Here is a 17,526-nt window from a genome sequence, read left to right on the forward strand (position 1 = left end):
GTGAATATTGTGAGTGTACATGATGCGGCTGTGTGTGAGTGTGTGTGTGTGTAGAGAGAGAGAGAGAGAGAGAGAGAGATTGCGGAAACTCATCTTGTCCCTGACAGTTCCTTAAAACCCACATTTTTGCACCTTCAGATCTCATCTAAGAGCCTACTCATCTTACACCTGAAAAGCGTACCCTCCTCCCCCGTCACACCCAAAAAATTTTCAAGTCTTACTCAGTTCCAAGCAGTAAATAGCTAGTAGACATAGAAATGTCCAACTCAAAACTCATATAACCTGGAGGGTAGACAAAAAGAACAAATGCTGCGCAGATACAAAACTCTATCTTCGTTGCAGGTTTAAGCATGATTGCACACTTCTATCTCACCAGATTCTCATTGAGTCCTAGCCTCCTTCAAATTCGAGAGAGCTGCACTTGAGCAGACATCTGAAGGCAAGTGGCATTTTACTTGCAATAGGATACACGCAGTCCAAAATGAGGACTCGTTCTATGAGCACTGCAATCATGGCAGAAGTTTTCTGGCCGCACTGATTTTCCGAAGCACTTCAAGTTAAGGCCTGACAATAGATAATCCATGCTGGATCAGTACTCTAGTCCTAAGAACTGTTTCCCAAGGACAACCTGTCAGCAAAGACATCTTGCGATCTCCAGCCAGCACCACAAACTGGAGTCCAAATACACCACAGTTGTGTTAGAAATACACAGTTTGACAACGCCAGAAAGACAACAGTTCAAAGCTGATTAGGGCCATATGTCGACATGTAGCTTTCATTGCACAGCAATATACTCAGACACAGCTCATCAATGGTTGAACTTCCGCAACACACTTAACACAAATGCCAAATAATGCTTACAATGACAAGCCACAAACACTCAGATATACATAAAATACATAAACACTGCAACCGCACACGCACACACAAACACATTTATTTAATTTATTGTAGGCACACGCATATGCAAATGCACATGCGCATATATGTATATAATCCATATATTAAACATTTATGTATGTATGTATATATGCATACATGTGTCTATGTAAGTATTTGTATATATAGATATGTATGTTGTGTCTGTGTGTAAGTGTCCAACTGGTTGGATGGATTACAGAGGTGCACCCTTGTGATGACAATAACAAGCAAGCAAACTACGATTTAGATGAGGAAAAAAAAAAAAACTTGGAGACATCCAGCAAGATTGTCATATGATAGAAGCCCAATAGCATAAAGGAAACAGGAAGGGAAATGGTTGAAGATAAAGTAATGAGAACTGGAAAGACACATCGCAAAGTTACAAGCGTAAGAAACCAGATCTGATAGTATTTGCACATAGAAATCCACAAATTTGCTTCAATATAACTGCATGAGCCCTATGAGGAATTATAGGAATTTGCAGGCAGGCTGGACGAAGAGATAGAGAAGAGAGTAGGGCAGAGGGCTTCTTAAATGTTATAACAAATTCAAACTAGAAGATTAGAGAGAGTGCAAGTGCCTCTACCAAGTAGATAACTTCTGAGGCTTAATGCACAGAGAGAGAGAGAGAGAGAGAGAGAGAGAGAGAATTTCTGGAACACAGTACCATGTAGTTCTAAAAACACAGTGTGCAGTTTCAATCTTATGATAGTCACAAGGTGGAAAACCATAAACTCCATCACCCATATCAGGGACTACCTTTAGAATATCATCTCAATTATTGTACATTTGTGGGCATATATCTTGAAACTAATTAAGAATTCCAATAAACTTCCTCGGTGTGGGATATAGCATCCAGCTCGGAAGAAGGAACGGAATCCCTCTACGGATATCTCAATCCAGGGCGGTCCTTCTTATTTTTTACAGATGTAGCTTGATGATTTGCATTTTCTTCACAAGTCAAAGTGTTCAGCCTCAATAAGTGTCTGCTATACATATTATTCGATGGTGCCCTAATGCACGGTACAAGCAATAGAACAACGCTACAAGCAGTCTATAATCCTTAGGTGGTGTGATTGCATCCATAGGTGGCGTGATTGGCTTCCTAGTTATACTACGTGAAGAACATTAAGCTCTACTTACCTCTAGTCAATTGTATGAGGTCTTAAACCTTATCCGGTCTTCTGAAAGTGCATGATTTCTCACATGAGCTTATGAGTTTTTTTGAGCTTAGTATGCATTGAAAAGATTATACAAGATTGTACATAATCGCTCGTTAATCTCACGAGAAGATAAGTCCAAGAGGAATGAGGTCCTATTTACCATGTCATCTTTTCTTTGAACTTGTGGAGCTCTTTGAGAGCTCATATGTGAATGAAAGTTATGAGCTTTAGGAATAGATTCAATCACTACTACTTGAATATATTGAGAGTTTGAAGGCTATATTCTCTTAGAAACGCTCTTACAATCTTTACTATTTATTTCACTTGTGAAATCCCCACCACGTCATCAGCGTCCAACAGTGGGTGTAGACCATAGTTTAAACATATGCTCTCAGGATACAAATCACACATCCACACATACTTGAGAATCCATTTATACAAAGGTCTTCATACTGAGTTCCATCAGCACTCCGGAGGTGAAGGGCAGACTCAGCCACGACAACGGCTAGCACTAAAGGAGAAGGCCAATCAAAAAGTAGTCCACATTCTCTTCATTCAAGCTACAACTGCTTGTGAAGACTGCAATTTCATTTGTCTCTCCCAAAAAAACCCGAGCAAAAACTTGCTTAGGGAATCTGGGAACATGCCCAAACTCATCCTCTACAACGCAATACATAGTGGAGTTTCAATCTCATGAAAGTCACTCACAAGGTTGAAATCATAAATTCCATCAGGCATAGCAAGGACTAGCTACTACGACACCCCACCGATGTCATCAGCACCCAACAGTGGGAGGTAGACCATGGTATAAACATATGCCCTCACACATACAAATCCACATACCTACACATACTTGCGCATTCATTTATGCAAAGGCCTTTCGTATTGAGTTTCTGCCACCACTCGGAACATGAAGGGCAGACTCAGCCGTGACAAGGGCTAAATGAGAAGTCTAATCAAAAGTAGATACTCATCATTCAAGCTACAACTGCTTGTGAAGACTATCTGATTTCATTTTAGAATCTCCCAAAGAATCCAAGTTAAAAAAAGCAAAAAAAAGAACCATGTAGCTATATCGAGACCCAAAACTTTTAAAAAAGAGGAATACAATGTTAAATAGTTACTCTTTCATAAGCTGTACAGTAGACTGAGTTGAGAATAGCATGGAGCACCGCACACATGTACTCATCACGTGTCTCTAAAAAGAAACTGCAGGAAAACGTTAACAGAAGGAACAGGCATTCTACCTTGAATCTGATAGGTTCACACGAATTGACCCCTGTGCTTCATCTGACGTGGCCTGCCTTGATGTCAGCCATTAAAGTGAATCCCGCTGCAATTCTTCCAACTCACTTCTCTCTCTGCACAATCTGAAAGCAATGTGTAAAGATGTAAGCCCCTAGTTATATAGTATTAACAGCAAGAACCTGGAAAATTCTTTGATCCCACAATATTGTCCAGAATCATTCTGCATAATATACAAGTTTGGAAAATACAAAACCTGCTCATCGGATGCTTCAACCATCCCAGTGCCATGTGGATGGCTGGGAGGACAAGGTTGGCTTTGCTGGTGATGCAGCTGATAGTACATTAGATTTTGTGGACCAAAATGTGGTTGGTCAGATAGCTGACACAGGTAATGCAAGTATCAGTTTGAGCATCCTCTTTATAGAATACAGAAATTTTGAAAATCACCCTTCTTAACACACCTGAGGAGAAAGCAGTTGCGAAGCTGGAAATTCACACAACTCTGTATTATTAGAGACTTGACTGCAATTTTGAGTATCGACTATGGTTGAGGTCTGAAATGGGATATTAAAATGTGGGAGTGGTCCTGCAAGAGAGTGAAATGGCCTTCCCGTGACTCCATGTGACCAATCCATCATTCCCATACCCATCCCCATCCCTGCATGCCCTACTGGTACACCAAGTCCTATTGGGTGGAGTGGAGCCATTTGTGGCATTTGCAAGTGTGGCATTCCTGAAGGAATCATCATGGGAGGCACACTCATGCCACTTCGCATTGAAACCATCTGTAATTCAAGAAGAACCATTATAGATCCTCATTTTTATAGAACCTGAAGTACAGCATGCTAGAAATCAAATATCCCATGCACACTCTGCGAGACTCACCTGTAGCTGAGATTGCAGCGTCTTTAGGTACTCAATTGCCTCATCCAGCATGGAAGCCTTGTCAGTCTGCAAAACAGGCCACAGACATGCGATTTAGGACCTTACAATAAGCCTCCTAGTAGGTGTGATGACAGTCAGCAACCTGCATAAAAGATCACATGGGCAATTGACCAACCTTATTTGCATTGGGAATAAGGTCCTGGAGAGCTTTCATCTTCTCATTGATTCTGTTGCGTCTTTTCTGTTGAATGATTAATACACATGGATTTAGTCAAGGCAATGGCAACGAAGGCAGGGGCACACACACTGTGTCGTACGCAAGAAGCTTTGCGTTACCCTCTCAGAAAGATTGTGAACTTCTGCAGCTCTGCTTCTCTTTGAAGAACGCTTGCGCGGCTGTTTTGTCTCAGCAGATTCACCCTCCGCTTCCTGCATGTGTTCAACATCAAGAAATGTTCTCTTTTAGGACCGACCTCTCAGATATTAAGATATAGCAAACACAAAACAACAAAACACGTACTTCACTCAGACATTCGGAGTCCTCCATCTTCCCCTTCCCACTGAAGGAGGCCTCCTTCGTGCTTATGTCTGCACTAGCTTGCGATCCCCCAGAACAAGATGTCAACGCAACATCAGGCACTTCACAAACATCTGCCTTCGATTTTGGCCTTTGACTCTCCATGATAGCAGGTGCCAAATTTCCAGAGGTCTGAACATTTACTGTTGTAGAACATACCTGTCCTCCCCTGCCAACATCAGCCAGATGATCGGTGGCCCTTTTCATGGTGGCTTCCTCAGTGATATGGCTACAGCCACTTTCCTGTGAACTTGGAAACTCCAAGCGTTCATCTGAAACCTTTCTTGATGCATCAGGATCCATAAAGAATGATGATTGAGAAATAGTGGAGCCCGAGGCTATATTTTTTATTGCTTCTACCTTGTCCTGGTCGTCTTTACGCTTACTAGCTGGAGAAACCATAGCTCTGAGACCAACAGAAGGCCGTGGGCAATCACTAGAAAAAGTGCGCAGTCCGCCTTGAGTCGGCTGCAGAGGCAATTTGTTAGAAAGTGAACTGGCATTCCGAAATCTCGGAGGGGGCATAGAAGACGATACTGTTGAGGTTTCCGATCTTCCGGAATGCTTTTGGGAAGAGGGATACGGTGAACCAAACGATCCCCCATTCCTCGGTTGAGAACCTATGATCCGAGGAGGAGGTTGCATTGATGTTCTGACCTTACTGAACGCCTCCATATCTGCCTGTGGAATAAGCCCTGCAGCTCGGCCAGCTCCCAAAGCTAATGCAGCCTCAGCACTAGCTGACCTCAACGAAGGCCCTCTTCCTACATGATGCTCATCACCCGCATTTCCCATGGTGGTTGCAGTCCGAACATTCCCAGAAATCCCGGCACTTACCGCATCGGCTCCACTCGTCGGTGCCTTCGCTACCGCCAGTGGCCACTGCCCAAAGAGATCTGAACAATAACCTCTGTCGAATGTATCCTCTACCGGATATTGCAGCCATGTGATCATCTCGTCCTCGAAAGGGTCATCAGGACCTTCAACATCGTTGCACCCCTTGTTGTTTCCTGGGTGCTGCTTGTCCCCGTGTACTGCTTTGGTCGAACGGCTCGGAGTATTTCCCTTGCCCGACATGACTAATAGTTCGCATCAATGTCCGGAACTTTGCCCTCCCCTCCCCAAGTTTTCAAGAATTTTTTTTACTCAAGAAGCTTCCGCAATGATTAACCCACTTCCCAACGAGAACGATGTTCGAAAAAGCTACTCATCGCACGGAACCATTCGCACAAAAAGTTCGGTTACAGATGTAGTCTTTCCAAAATGGCACCGGAATGCATAACATTCAAGAAGGGCGTACGTTCGGATGGTCGAAAAGTCGATGCAACCGAGGAGAAAGCCTTGTTAACAGCCACATCGGAGGTTCATTGAAGTTGGTCTCTGTTTCTAAAAGCAAAAGGAACGACGGAATTATGAGGAGCAGACCAAGAGAAGGGAAAGACTCGTGAGCAGGAGGTGCCGGATATGCTATATGATGAAAGAGGAAGCTGAAAGAAGAGAGCTTCGGCAAAGACAACCCTCAACTGTCGGGAAGATGCAAAGGGAAGCCGATGCTTTGCAGAAGTAAAAGAGTATTGCAACCCACAAACGAGAAAGATACTAAAGATGGCACATGGACAGAGTCTGGATCTGTGGCATGAGCTGTGTTGAAGAAAGGGAAGAGGGTGCCCAATGCCGAGTTGAAGGTCAATGGAGATGGATCGTAATTGATGAAGGGAGCTTCAACTACAGACTAAAAATGGGCGAGCAAACCGAAAGATGGGTGGGTAGAAGGTGCAGAAAGCTAGGCAGGATTGTTTGGCAAAGCGGTTAAAGGGGAGCAATTCGGTGAAGCAACTGTGAGGGAACTCAACAGGGAAGGTAGGGGAGAGGATCATGGATGGGCAAAAACAGTCATCAAGAAACGTGAGCAAACAGCTGACTAATTTTCCTTAAAGATTAGAGTGGAGCCTGTAGAGGTTGCAGCTGCAGGCAAAAGATCTGGGCAGTTGCAGGGAGTACAAATTACAATCTTAAAGAACCCAATTTGCATCCGACTCGACAACCCCAAAATTCAAATGATCCTTCCTTGGATGAATGAATGCGCAGTTTGACAGACACAGATCTGCGCAGACAGAACCCAATTGGACAACTTTGATCACATGGGTTTGATAACATCACTGCAACAGACAAGGCTTTTGAGCTTCCTATCAAAAAGAACCCAATTTGCATCAGAATCCACAGGCCCAACATTCACATTTGACACAGCAATTGGATCACAGCTTTGCTCACTGCAAAAGACAAAAGATTTTCAGCTTTCCTGAATCCTCTATCCCAGATTTGCATCACATCAACGAGCCCAAATTCTTTCTTGGATGCGTAATTTGACGGTAGAGACAGAGACAGAGCCCAATTGGGCAAATTTGATCACAGCTGTGCTTATTATTGCAAAGGGCAGAGTTTTTGTTGAGCTTCCTACTATATTTCACAGACTGCAAATGGAAATCTCCGATGATTCCTCCCAGCTCTTTTATTGCTGCAATCTTGTGAGGAAAACAGCGGGTTTGCAGTATGTCGCTGACAGAATTGAGCTCTTCTTCTCTCCTCCTAAGTTGTAGCCAAACTTGCTCAAATGGCCTGTCTTGGATGCGCAAATTTGACGAGAAAGACAGAGACATAGCCCAATTGTGCACTTTGCTCACTGCGAAACGCAGTTTTTGAGCTTCGTATCAAAGTTCCGCTTCTACCTTGCAAGCTGCACAGACAAATCTATGATCATTCAGTCCAGCTCAATCTGTGGGGAAAACAGCAACTTTGCAGCTTGTCGGTGACAGAGTTGAGCTCTACGTTCTCTCTCCTTGCGAAACGATCAAATCTTGCAACCTTCGTTCCGCCGCCTATGGACTCCAACTTGGCAAATTTTCAATCGCCAACTTGTTATCGAGATCCATTGATTCCATTCAGAAATTCGCCAAAGGAATGGAAATATCGCTTAGATCATGTTCACGCACTGAGTTCTCAACATAGGGCCACATATGGGGGGCCAAAATCAACCAGGGGCAATGATCCAAGATCTGCTAGTCAATAGACCTGCCAAGATCTACTAGTTAAGAGCATGTTCCCATCTAGGTCGATCGTGGCACATATGCCCGTTTTGGCACAGGTCCAAGCTGTTCCCACGAGCCAAATTCTGGACCCCCGTGGCAAGACGGAATGAAGCCTTCTCTGCGCGAGCATATTGGGGTTGGAGGTGCTTACCGCCAAGTTTGCTGGCATCATGAGTGATGCATTTACAAGATATCAAAAAGGAGGTTTGTTGGAACAAGACGATGGAGGCATACTTGTGCAGGAGTCTGCATTATGTGACGGAAGCTGGATATCTGAAATTGGGGCCCGTTTGCAGCTTTTGCAGGTTGCGAGGCAAAAAAATGGGACGTGGGGACGATCATTGGTGTATGCTCCGCTTTGCCAGGAGGTAGGCAATTCTGCCAACATACATATATGGTGGCATTGGGACACACCATGAGCCTGATGTTGGTGCAAGAAGCACAAAACACTCCCTATTTGAACAAGGTGGCGATACCACTTTGGCCCTGCTTGGAACCTTCGCCTTCATCACTCACCATCTACTACTGTTGCTCCTGCTGCTCTTCTACTGCTTGCTGTGCAAGGCTAAGGGGGTAAGTACTAAGTACTTCCAATAAAGGAACTTGGTAAAACAAATTTAGTAAGATCTGGGTTAGTTCCTATTTGGGTCAAACATTCCTATTTGGGTCAAACAAATTTAGTAATAAGATCTGGGTTAGTTCCTGTTTGGGTCAAACATTCCTAACTACATCATCAACCTAAGACCTAACCCTAATCCCCACTAACCCGGTCAACTTGACTGACTACTCACAAACCCCCACTTTCCCAACCCACCTCCCAAAAATCCACTCATCCCTAAGACCCTTTGCAGGGCCAAAACCCCACCACCAAGCCAAGCTTTGGCGATCCTTGTTAGCAAACTTCAACTATGCACACAAGATCATTGCCAATTTTAGTGGCGCAAGGAGCAAGTAAGGGCCAAATTGCATGGGGCAGGACACTGCTTTTGAAAACCAACCTTTAGTGTTATATTTAAGCAGCTACACTAGCCAAACACAAGTTGCAATTTTACTTGGCCTTTATTTTAGGGACTTCATTGTATGCACTTTAGTTTTTAAAAGTTGAATCTTACAAGTGTATATTTTATTTTAACAAGTTGGAAGTGGTTTCTCCCAAGGTAAACTTTTGTTTTCTAGCTCTGGGGAGAGCTGCCCAGCAAATCTCACAAGAGGAATGCAAGCCTATGCCACCCTTTTTTTAAGGTGCTTATCATACACACATCGCAAGAGGAATGCAATTATGAAGGCCCTCATCGCATACGTTAGATTTTGAACACTTTCTAAACTTTGCACCATAAATTGTCGCATATAGGAGCCTTCTTTTTCTCAATGAGCACCTATAATTTCTTGTTAAATTAGCTAAAATGGTGTCCATGCGACCTGATCCTTATGGCCATGAAAAAAAGCAAATGGAAGTCTCAAGAGTCGAGCAAAACCAACAGGTTTTTATTTGTTCTTCCTTTGCTCTTTTTTCTTCCTAGTACCAAATTTATACTCCAACTCCTTAGCTTCTATCCACTCAGAGGGGCAAGGTAGATCAAGGCTTCCAACTTAAGAGTCCATGCCTCCCAAGCATTGATGTAGTGAGGTCTCAAAGGTCCTAGGGTTCAAATCTTGACCTTTAGGGCTTCCATAATTGTTCTAAACGAACACCTATGGCTACCCTTGGGGTCTAGTATATGAGGGGAGATAGAGAACCCTCTCGGATCACAAGAGAAGTATGTTTTGGCCTCTACTCATAGCATGTAGGTGGCTAGAATATGATTAAGTAGCGTGGGTGAGTTATGTAAAAAAGAAACACAAACTTCAAGTGTCAAGACCTTCAAAGGTAATTGCTAAGTGTTGGATGCTATCACTTAAATTTTGGTTCATTATCCATTAGAAACACGTAATGCTATTTGGTTATGTTTTGAATCTCTCTCTCTCTCTCTCTCTCTCTCTCAACATGTGCTAGTATGACATCAATGTACAAGCCACCCCAACAAATGTGTGCAAGCCATCCTAATGTCAATCTTAACAATATTCCATTTCGAACTAGGCAAATCGCACTCAAACAATGAGTCAGGATCCAATACCATATAAAGTTCTACTTCACAAATGTGTGAATCTAATCATTCCATTTTGTCGTTTGCAATCAACATTTACAAAAATCATTATGTAATGTTATGTCATAGTCCTGTGATGTATACCTTGCTATTTTCTTAATGTTCCAAATCAATCACAGTGCAATGTTAAATATAATTATTTCATTGATTTGTTCAAAATTTCCAAATTATGTTCTCGCGTACATCTTGCTTATACCATTAGTATCCATATTGTGCGAACGTAAGTTGTTAAGAGAGTGTAAGCTTATGTCATGGAGGTAACTCCCCCTTGTATGGGTCCCCAAGAACATCTAAAGGCTCTTACAAGGTTTACAATGGGACCCTTGAAAGGTAACATCCATAGTTCTCAGGTATCCATTGCCTTCAATTTGGTCTTTGGCCCACTTTAAGTTTGACTAAGAAAATGTGTGGCTCTTATTTGTGGGATTTCATAGCGTCTATGCTTCGACAATTTATTAATTGATACATATGTGGAGAGAGAGAGAGAGAGAGAGAGAGAGAGAGAGAGAGAGGATATATTTCATTATGCTCGCCTCCCATTTACCATGCAACCACACATCCTCTCATAGAAGTATGCCTTTTGGTATCACCACCTTTTTCGACTCTCTTAAAGCCTCTTCCAATAATTCTTCTACATGTCACCTTTTTAAATAATTCTTCTGCATGTCACACATCCATAATTCTTCTGCATGTCACCTTTTTTAAGCCTCTCCTCCAAGAAAAAACAAAATACTAACTAACCAAATAGCTAACAAACCATTCCCTTTACATTAAGGGGGGATTTTTCTCTCCATAAGACACTTCATCACTTGAGTATATATAATTTCTAATGTGACCTCTTTGTAACCTATAATACCATTTCTAGTAATGAAACCATGCAAAATTTTGCATGTACACATCTCCATGCTACACTCTTTTCAATATCTCTTTTCAAAGGAGCATAAAGATCACGATTGATTGGTTTCATGCCAACAATATGCTTGTAAAATAACCTAGGGAATGTGATTTATATGATTGGCAATTATTCTAGCACAATTTGGGCTTAATGATCATGAATTTAAGATCTCAATCATATGTAATTTGGATAAAAACAACCTTGAAAATGTAAGGGACTATCCTTATTCTTTGTAAAACATATTGATATAATGAACAATTTATTTTGAAGACCTCATGATACATGAAGCTTATATAAATGACTACAATATCTTCTCTACTAAAGTTATTCAACCTTAAAGAAGACATTGCACCACCTTCAAAGAAAATATAAAAGTCTTTCTTTATTTTCTAGCTCGAAGTGAGGCTTGTGGTGTAGCTTTGATCCAATCTTCATGGATAATTTAAAAAATGATATAATATTTACTTCCTTGTAGTTAGCACCCCGTCATGTATGAAAGAAGCATCCTTATGGCACTGAGCGTGATTGTACTGATCCATGCATCTTCCCAAATGTCTTTTGTTTAACACAAGAGAGATAATATATTTTATGACATCCCAACCAAGCGTGAAATAAAAAACAAAGTATCCATTGTACATGTGTAGGAAGAGTGCTATGCTGTCGACATTGACTTACATTGAATGATGTAGCAAGAGTATTATGCTATTGAAATTGACATTAACTTACATAGACTTATATAGTGTACAAAATATTTATCACTATGAAATCATTACATAGATTGACTTACATATAATCATGTGCTTTATTGATTTTGTTTTGAAGACACATGAGAATGAAGTCCAGCATCAGAATTTATATCAATCTTTATTACACTAACACATGAAGGTAAGGCCTTAAATAATATAAAAGGTAAGGCTAGCACATGAATACTAACAAAAGGCCTAGCTTTAAATAATATATGATGTAACCACCAAAAGTATTGTGCAAGCCTTCAATATCATTCAAAATATCATGCTTTGGTGGTCCTTACTCAATACTAATAATGGATCAAGACTATAATTAAACTTTAATAATCCTTAAGGGAACCGAATTCGCTAGACTTTGCAATAAATTTGGAATACAAGTACTTACTAGATGGGACTTTTAGCTTCATGAAGTTAACATAAAGCTATCTTGCATGACATTCATCCCCAACTATTACAAAAAAATTATGATAGACATACACATGTATTATGCTATATATGATATTTAAAAATTGTAAACTTGTCAAAGATTGTAGTCCCTTAATATATTAATTTTGTTATTGAAAAATAATATTAAAATTTCGTGAAGATTATTGGAGAGTCTTGTAACAATGTTGAATTTTCATGAGTGCAACCGAATGCTCTACCACTAAGTGTTTATGCATAAGCAATGGATAATATCAATTATCTAGGCTCAATTTTTAAGGCTTTAAATAAGTACATGCACGTGCCCATGCATGCATGCGTATGCGTGTGTGTGTGTGCATGTGTGTGTGCATGTGTGTGTGTGTGTGTGTGTGTGTGTGTGTGTGTGTGTGTGTGTGTGTGTGTGTGAGAGAGAGAGAGAGAGAGAGAGAGAGAGAGAGACTTGGAAAGCGTATGCAACCATACTAGTCATAGATATAAGCATCACTTTGAATTGTAGATCCTAAATGACAATAAAAGGGCCGATCCATCTCCATTATCCAAACCCCACCTTTAATCGACTATAATCATTGAGGCTTTCAACCTCATTAGTTGTGATATATTATAGACAGTGATTTTTTTGTATTATTTCATTATAACAAATAAGCATGAAATACTATGTTCTTGATGACTATGCTTCAATCTAAGTGTGGCAACATCCTATACATAGCTATTCAATAAGATGTTTAATAGGGAACTTTTGGCTAGCCAGCTAGTTGTGCAACGCTTACCAAGTGAAGAAAAAGCTTGAAAAGGAAACCTTGAGAAATAGAGGTCGAACAAGAATGCTTTATATTCATCTAAATCATGGAAAACCTATCATGATATCCATGTGAACTAGAAGCATTGATATACTAATATCACGTAGTTCTTTGCTATGCTATAAAAAACCATCTATTGCTATTTGCGAAGACTTTGAAAACAAAAATAACATTGCATAAGCTAGGACATCTCTATGGTGTATCTCCACTTGCACAATAGTTTCAATCATAGGGAATACCATGTGAAAATCAAAGAACTCTTTGCGTGGATATAAATACTGCCATTGCCATTAAATTAAGAAACTATTGTATATTGACCTTGCATCTATGTATTGATTTCTAAAGAGATGATAAGGTGAAGATAGCTCAGGACTATGGCTTCTTCCTTATGATTTTTTGGTTTTGTAGAGAAGATGTAAGCAAATCCTACACTATCCACAATGCCCATGCAAAGTCTACAACAAAATGAATAATAAGCGTAATTACAAGAAAATGACAACATTGCAAGACATAATCCGATTCAAATAGTAAAGGTTCTTCCTCAATAGCGTGTCATCTACATGGATCAATGTTCAAAGCCTAGTCATATCTTCAAAGCCCCAATCATATCTTCATGCCCCTTTGAGTTCTTTATCAACTCCTCCCAATGCACTTTTGTTCTCCCTTCATTCTGTTTGAATGAAGATACCACTTCAAGTAGGATGTAGCCTGTGGTAGATGATACAGTACTGTACTCAAGGACATGGCTAGAATATTTGAATGGTTCTTCGATATGCCCTACTTTACATATGGAATCAATTGGTAATGATAGTGCTTTTGGTGGCATCTCGTGTTGGCGCATACGCTTCCAAGGGTGCCATTCTATGGCATTATATTAGTACCTTGACTGTCATATGGAACTTCACCTTTCTTTTTACTTTCTAAAGGTAGTGCTTATGATTAATTGATGGGACCTTACATCTATACTCATTGCACCTATAGCATCATGAACCCAAAAATGAGGAAGCAACCAATATAAACTACAAACCCTAAGGCCAAAGGTTTGAGATTACTAATGTTGGAACCCACTACTTAGCACCACTAAACAAGGCTTTGGAATCTCAACTAGTTCTGGAGCATGGGACCTAAACCTTTGGAAGCAAACTCTACTAATGTATCACTTACAGACTAAGAGGTGGAATCAAGTACAACAGGGGATAAAAGTATGCCAAAAGTGTGAGTGTGTCCAGATTGTATTGAGAGGGGTATTTGCTAGCATACCCTTATTGCTTGGGTCCAAGAAACATAGTGGAATTGCATGGCATAAGTTGTTGTACCATCCTCCACATGTCAAAATGCTCAAAAACCATGTCAAGGCCTTATCTGCCCCACTAGGAGATACATTCACTTAATGAGTTGCTACAAGCTCACTAGTTGAAGATAAATGGGAGAGGTCACTTTCAACTATAACGACCCCTTCCCTCACTCATTTCATGAAGCAAGTCCGTCATATACTTACATTCCCCTACCATTTTATAACCTCCACTCTCCTCCTCCTAATTTCCTCATCCCTTACTCCTAGCTCATCATCCTCATGAGAACCCCTATCTCTTGCTCCACCACTCTCCTCTCCAACCTTAACTCTTGAACCTATAGCCTCTTTTCTTGTCATCTCTCTGCCCTTAGCCAATCTGCACCACTCCATGTTGTAGTTATGGCTTTCTTCTCAAGTGTGATAGGGCCTTGATTCTCTAGTAGATTATTTTAGCCTTGGTTCATTTTGATTTTTTATGTATGATTGTTAATGTAAATACTCAAATCTATTCTATCCATGTGGGCTAAATTTCTCTCTATTATTGTGATACTATTTCATGCCACTTCCATCTTGCTCTATTCTCACATACTGTGTTACTATTTATACCCATTCCTGACTGTGGATCTATGAAGAGTCTTTTTCATGTTGATGCACAATGTCCATGTTGAGGGTTTAATCAATTGTGAGAATATGGAAGTCTGATCACTTGTAGTATTGTCGAGTCAAGGTTGAGGGTAGTTATAGGTAGTTATTTAATGTAAAAAATGTTATGTCAAAATTCTACAAATTCATAAGTGAAATGTCTTGACTTATCATGAAGCTTATATGTATCACTAATCATAAAGGAATGGACTAAAAAAAGGGTAGTTTGCTATCACCACGTAACTAAAACAACTAGTGAAAGTCATTTGAGATGGCATGTCAAAGTGATATGTTATGTAGATCCGAATATATTTGACCATCTAATCCCTCCTAGTCTTGGGCAGTTTTGGCCCCATTGATCATTACTCCTTGCTACCATTCTAATACCCATTTAGGGGCACATCTTTGTATTGCTGCCATTCAGATTCTTAGGATAACTATTAGCTAAGTGGGGAATCTAAGAGACACGAGAGAATGTTTCTCAAGATCATATTCCTCCATTGTAATAGCTCATGCTCAGTCGTATCAAATGCTCCATTGTGTTGTGAATCATGCCCATTCATATCAGATGCTTCATTGTATCAGTTGATGCTCAATCATATAAGATGCTCGATTGTATACATTGAGTTTTGTGTTGTTGTTGTAGCCTTGTATTGTGATATTACATGTTTCTAGAGCGATCCAACGTAAAAGAACTTTGTTGATGAAGTAAACCTATTAACACTTTAGTGACCATGACAGCCAAAATAACTCTAATGGATTCATGTTTGTGCATGTGATGAGCACTATCTTTGTTGGGAGGAACAACGTGCTGCTGCTATCCAGGTAAGTTGTGACACAAGTGGTAGTGTTTCGTCCTTGGATGATTCTGCTGAGGAAATTTTGACCATTTTCACATATACTTCATTCATAGCACTACCTTTCCTCCACCATAGCCTCAATTAATACAGTTTCATCATTATGCTCCCCATCTTTTCCAACTTACATAGCCTCAACAAGCCACCATAAAATTAAGTATCCTAAATTTTTGGGCATTCATTGGATGATCTAGATGCTCATGTTTTTCTATTTGAAGTGTAGTGCAAAATGGCTATACACATTTTACCACTCATGATGCCATGCACGATGTATTTTTGGCAAGGTATTAGGAGCAAAGCCCGATGGTTCATGTTTTGGCCAAGTTAGGCCATACAAACAAAAAAGATCTCATAGTAGATGAATATGCGTCCAAATCTCAACATCTCTTATGACAAATACCATAAGCAAATCAACTGAATCGTGAGGTGTTGAATTGCAATTTTGTTCATGGTCTCTCCAAAAATCTTAAACATTCTATCGCCTTTGTTGACATCACAAATCTCACTCTAGAGCAAGTGGTGGAAGCTACAATTTTGGTAGAACATGTTGGCCCACAAGGCCAAGCAATCGTGCAAGCCAAAGTGCAAGAGCTCTAAAATAATTAATATATCCAGAAGCGGATCTAGTAAATGAAGATAGGACAAAATCTTCCTTGATCACATCTTTTCTTGCAATTAATATATCCGGAAGCAGTTCTGGTAAGCAAAGATAGGAGAGCATCTTCCTCGAGCACATCTTCTAAAACAAAACAATTAATATATCCGGAAGCGGTTTTGGTAAGTGAAGATAGGAGATCATTTGTCTTGGGCACATCTTTTCTTGAAACACTTCAAGAAAGAGTTGGATAGATTTGGCCAAGGCCAATGTGCATTCTTGGCTTGGCTAGATCTTCACAATGCTATTCCAACAGGTTCCAGCCAACTATCTCGCCCTCCACTAAGATTATGTCCCTAGAAGGGCTCAAGCATAGAAGGAACTACCTCCAATCGCACAGTCAAACCATCAACTCCAATGGGCCCATATCCAATAGAGCTGATTACAATTATGGCACCCAAAACATCAACTCAGATAGGCTTAGAGCCAATAGGAACAACTACAACTACAACTATCAAAACTTTAACTCTGATAACTTAGGTGAGGAAGCCACTGGTCCTATTCCCAAAGGCATCCAATTTCTTCAATTTGACCTCCTCACTCCTTTAGGAGCATAGGGCTCCTTCCAAAATGATCTCCATCTTGAAATGCAAGAATACTTTGAATCAGAGGGAAGACCCAAAGAAGTAACATCATTCGACATTGCTTCTTTGGAATATTGAACAAGATGAGTTTGAGGCCCAATCCAAGATGATGGTAGTGCATCCCCAAATGACTGATATGGCAGTTCCAAATCCACAATCTACAAACCCGAACCTCATTGACTTAGCCATTGCATTGTAGTGTACATGGTATGCTTCTTGCTTCATCCACCCAAATCAATAGGAGTAGGCCGAGGTTAATAAGCTAAATGAAGAGTTGTGCACCTCAACTTAGCACTATGAGTGATAACATCAAATGTGGAAGTGGCACATAAAATTTGGGAGGCCTGATTGGAGCAATTGACGATCAAACTTGTGGCAGTTTGAGAGTTCCCAACAGTAGAGTTGCACAGTAGTGGGGTGGCTCCAAATGCTCAATCAGTGCAACAATTAGTGGCAAATAGCCTGAGGCCCACATAATTGTTTTGGAATCCTAGCCCTAAGGCTACATGGACCCTTTGGCCTCATCTTATAAGCTCGAGTATGGCACATTGATCACGTTGGCGAAAAATAGTTTGCCCGAATGTAGTTGAGCGATGGGTGGACCAT

At 40.6% G+C, this 17,526-nt stretch overlaps 1 protein-coding gene across 2 annotated transcripts; it reads right to left on the reverse strand.

The window, feature by feature from the left end:
- Positions 1-258: 258 nt before the first annotated feature.
- Positions 259-7,702, reverse strand: LOC147889484 (uncharacterized). 2 transcript variants are annotated; one of them, XM_087391602.1, is made up of 8 exons: positions 4,738-7,702; positions 4,554-4,646; positions 4,393-4,458; positions 4,218-4,283; positions 3,794-4,117; positions 3,586-3,711; positions 3,332-3,454; positions 259-564 (listed from the first exon to the last, which is right to left on the reverse strand). In XM_087391602.1, exons 1-7 carry the CDS (start codon positions 5,869-5,871, stop codon positions 3,434-3,436), a joined length of 1,830 nt encoding a protein of 609 aa, XP_087247728.1. In that variant the 5' UTR covers positions 5,872-7,702; the 3' UTR covers positions 259-564; positions 3,332-3,433. The 2 variants fall into 2 exon arrangements, with proteins under 2 accessions (XP_087247728.1, XP_087247727.1); XM_087391601.1 differs by having other exon boundaries at positions 259-671; positions 4,738-7,701.
- Positions 7,703-17,526: the final 9,824 nt, after the last annotated feature.

The sequence above is a fragment of the Dipteris shenzhenensis genome, chromosome 20 (assembly GCF_047967505.1).
Source record: "Dipteris shenzhenensis isolate YYH24624 ecotype China chromosome 20, Dip_SZ_1.0, whole genome shotgun sequence".
NCBI lineage: Eukaryota > Viridiplantae > Streptophyta > Polypodiopsida > Gleicheniales > Dipteridaceae > Dipteris > Dipteris shenzhenensis.

Coding starts and splice junctions, on each gene's coding strand:
- LOC147889484 (XM_087391602.1), bottom strand. CDS start 5,871: ATGTCGGGCAAGGGAAATACTCCGAGCCGTTCGACCAAAGCAGTACAC. Junction 4,647..4,737: donor ACTCCGAATGTCTGAGTGAA/GTACGTGTTTTG, acceptor GAACACATGCAG/GAAGCGGAGGGTGAATCTGC. Junction 4,118..4,217: donor CGCTGCAATCTCAGCTACAG/GTGAGTCTCGCA, acceptor CTTGAATTACAG/ATGGTTTCAATGCGAAGTGG.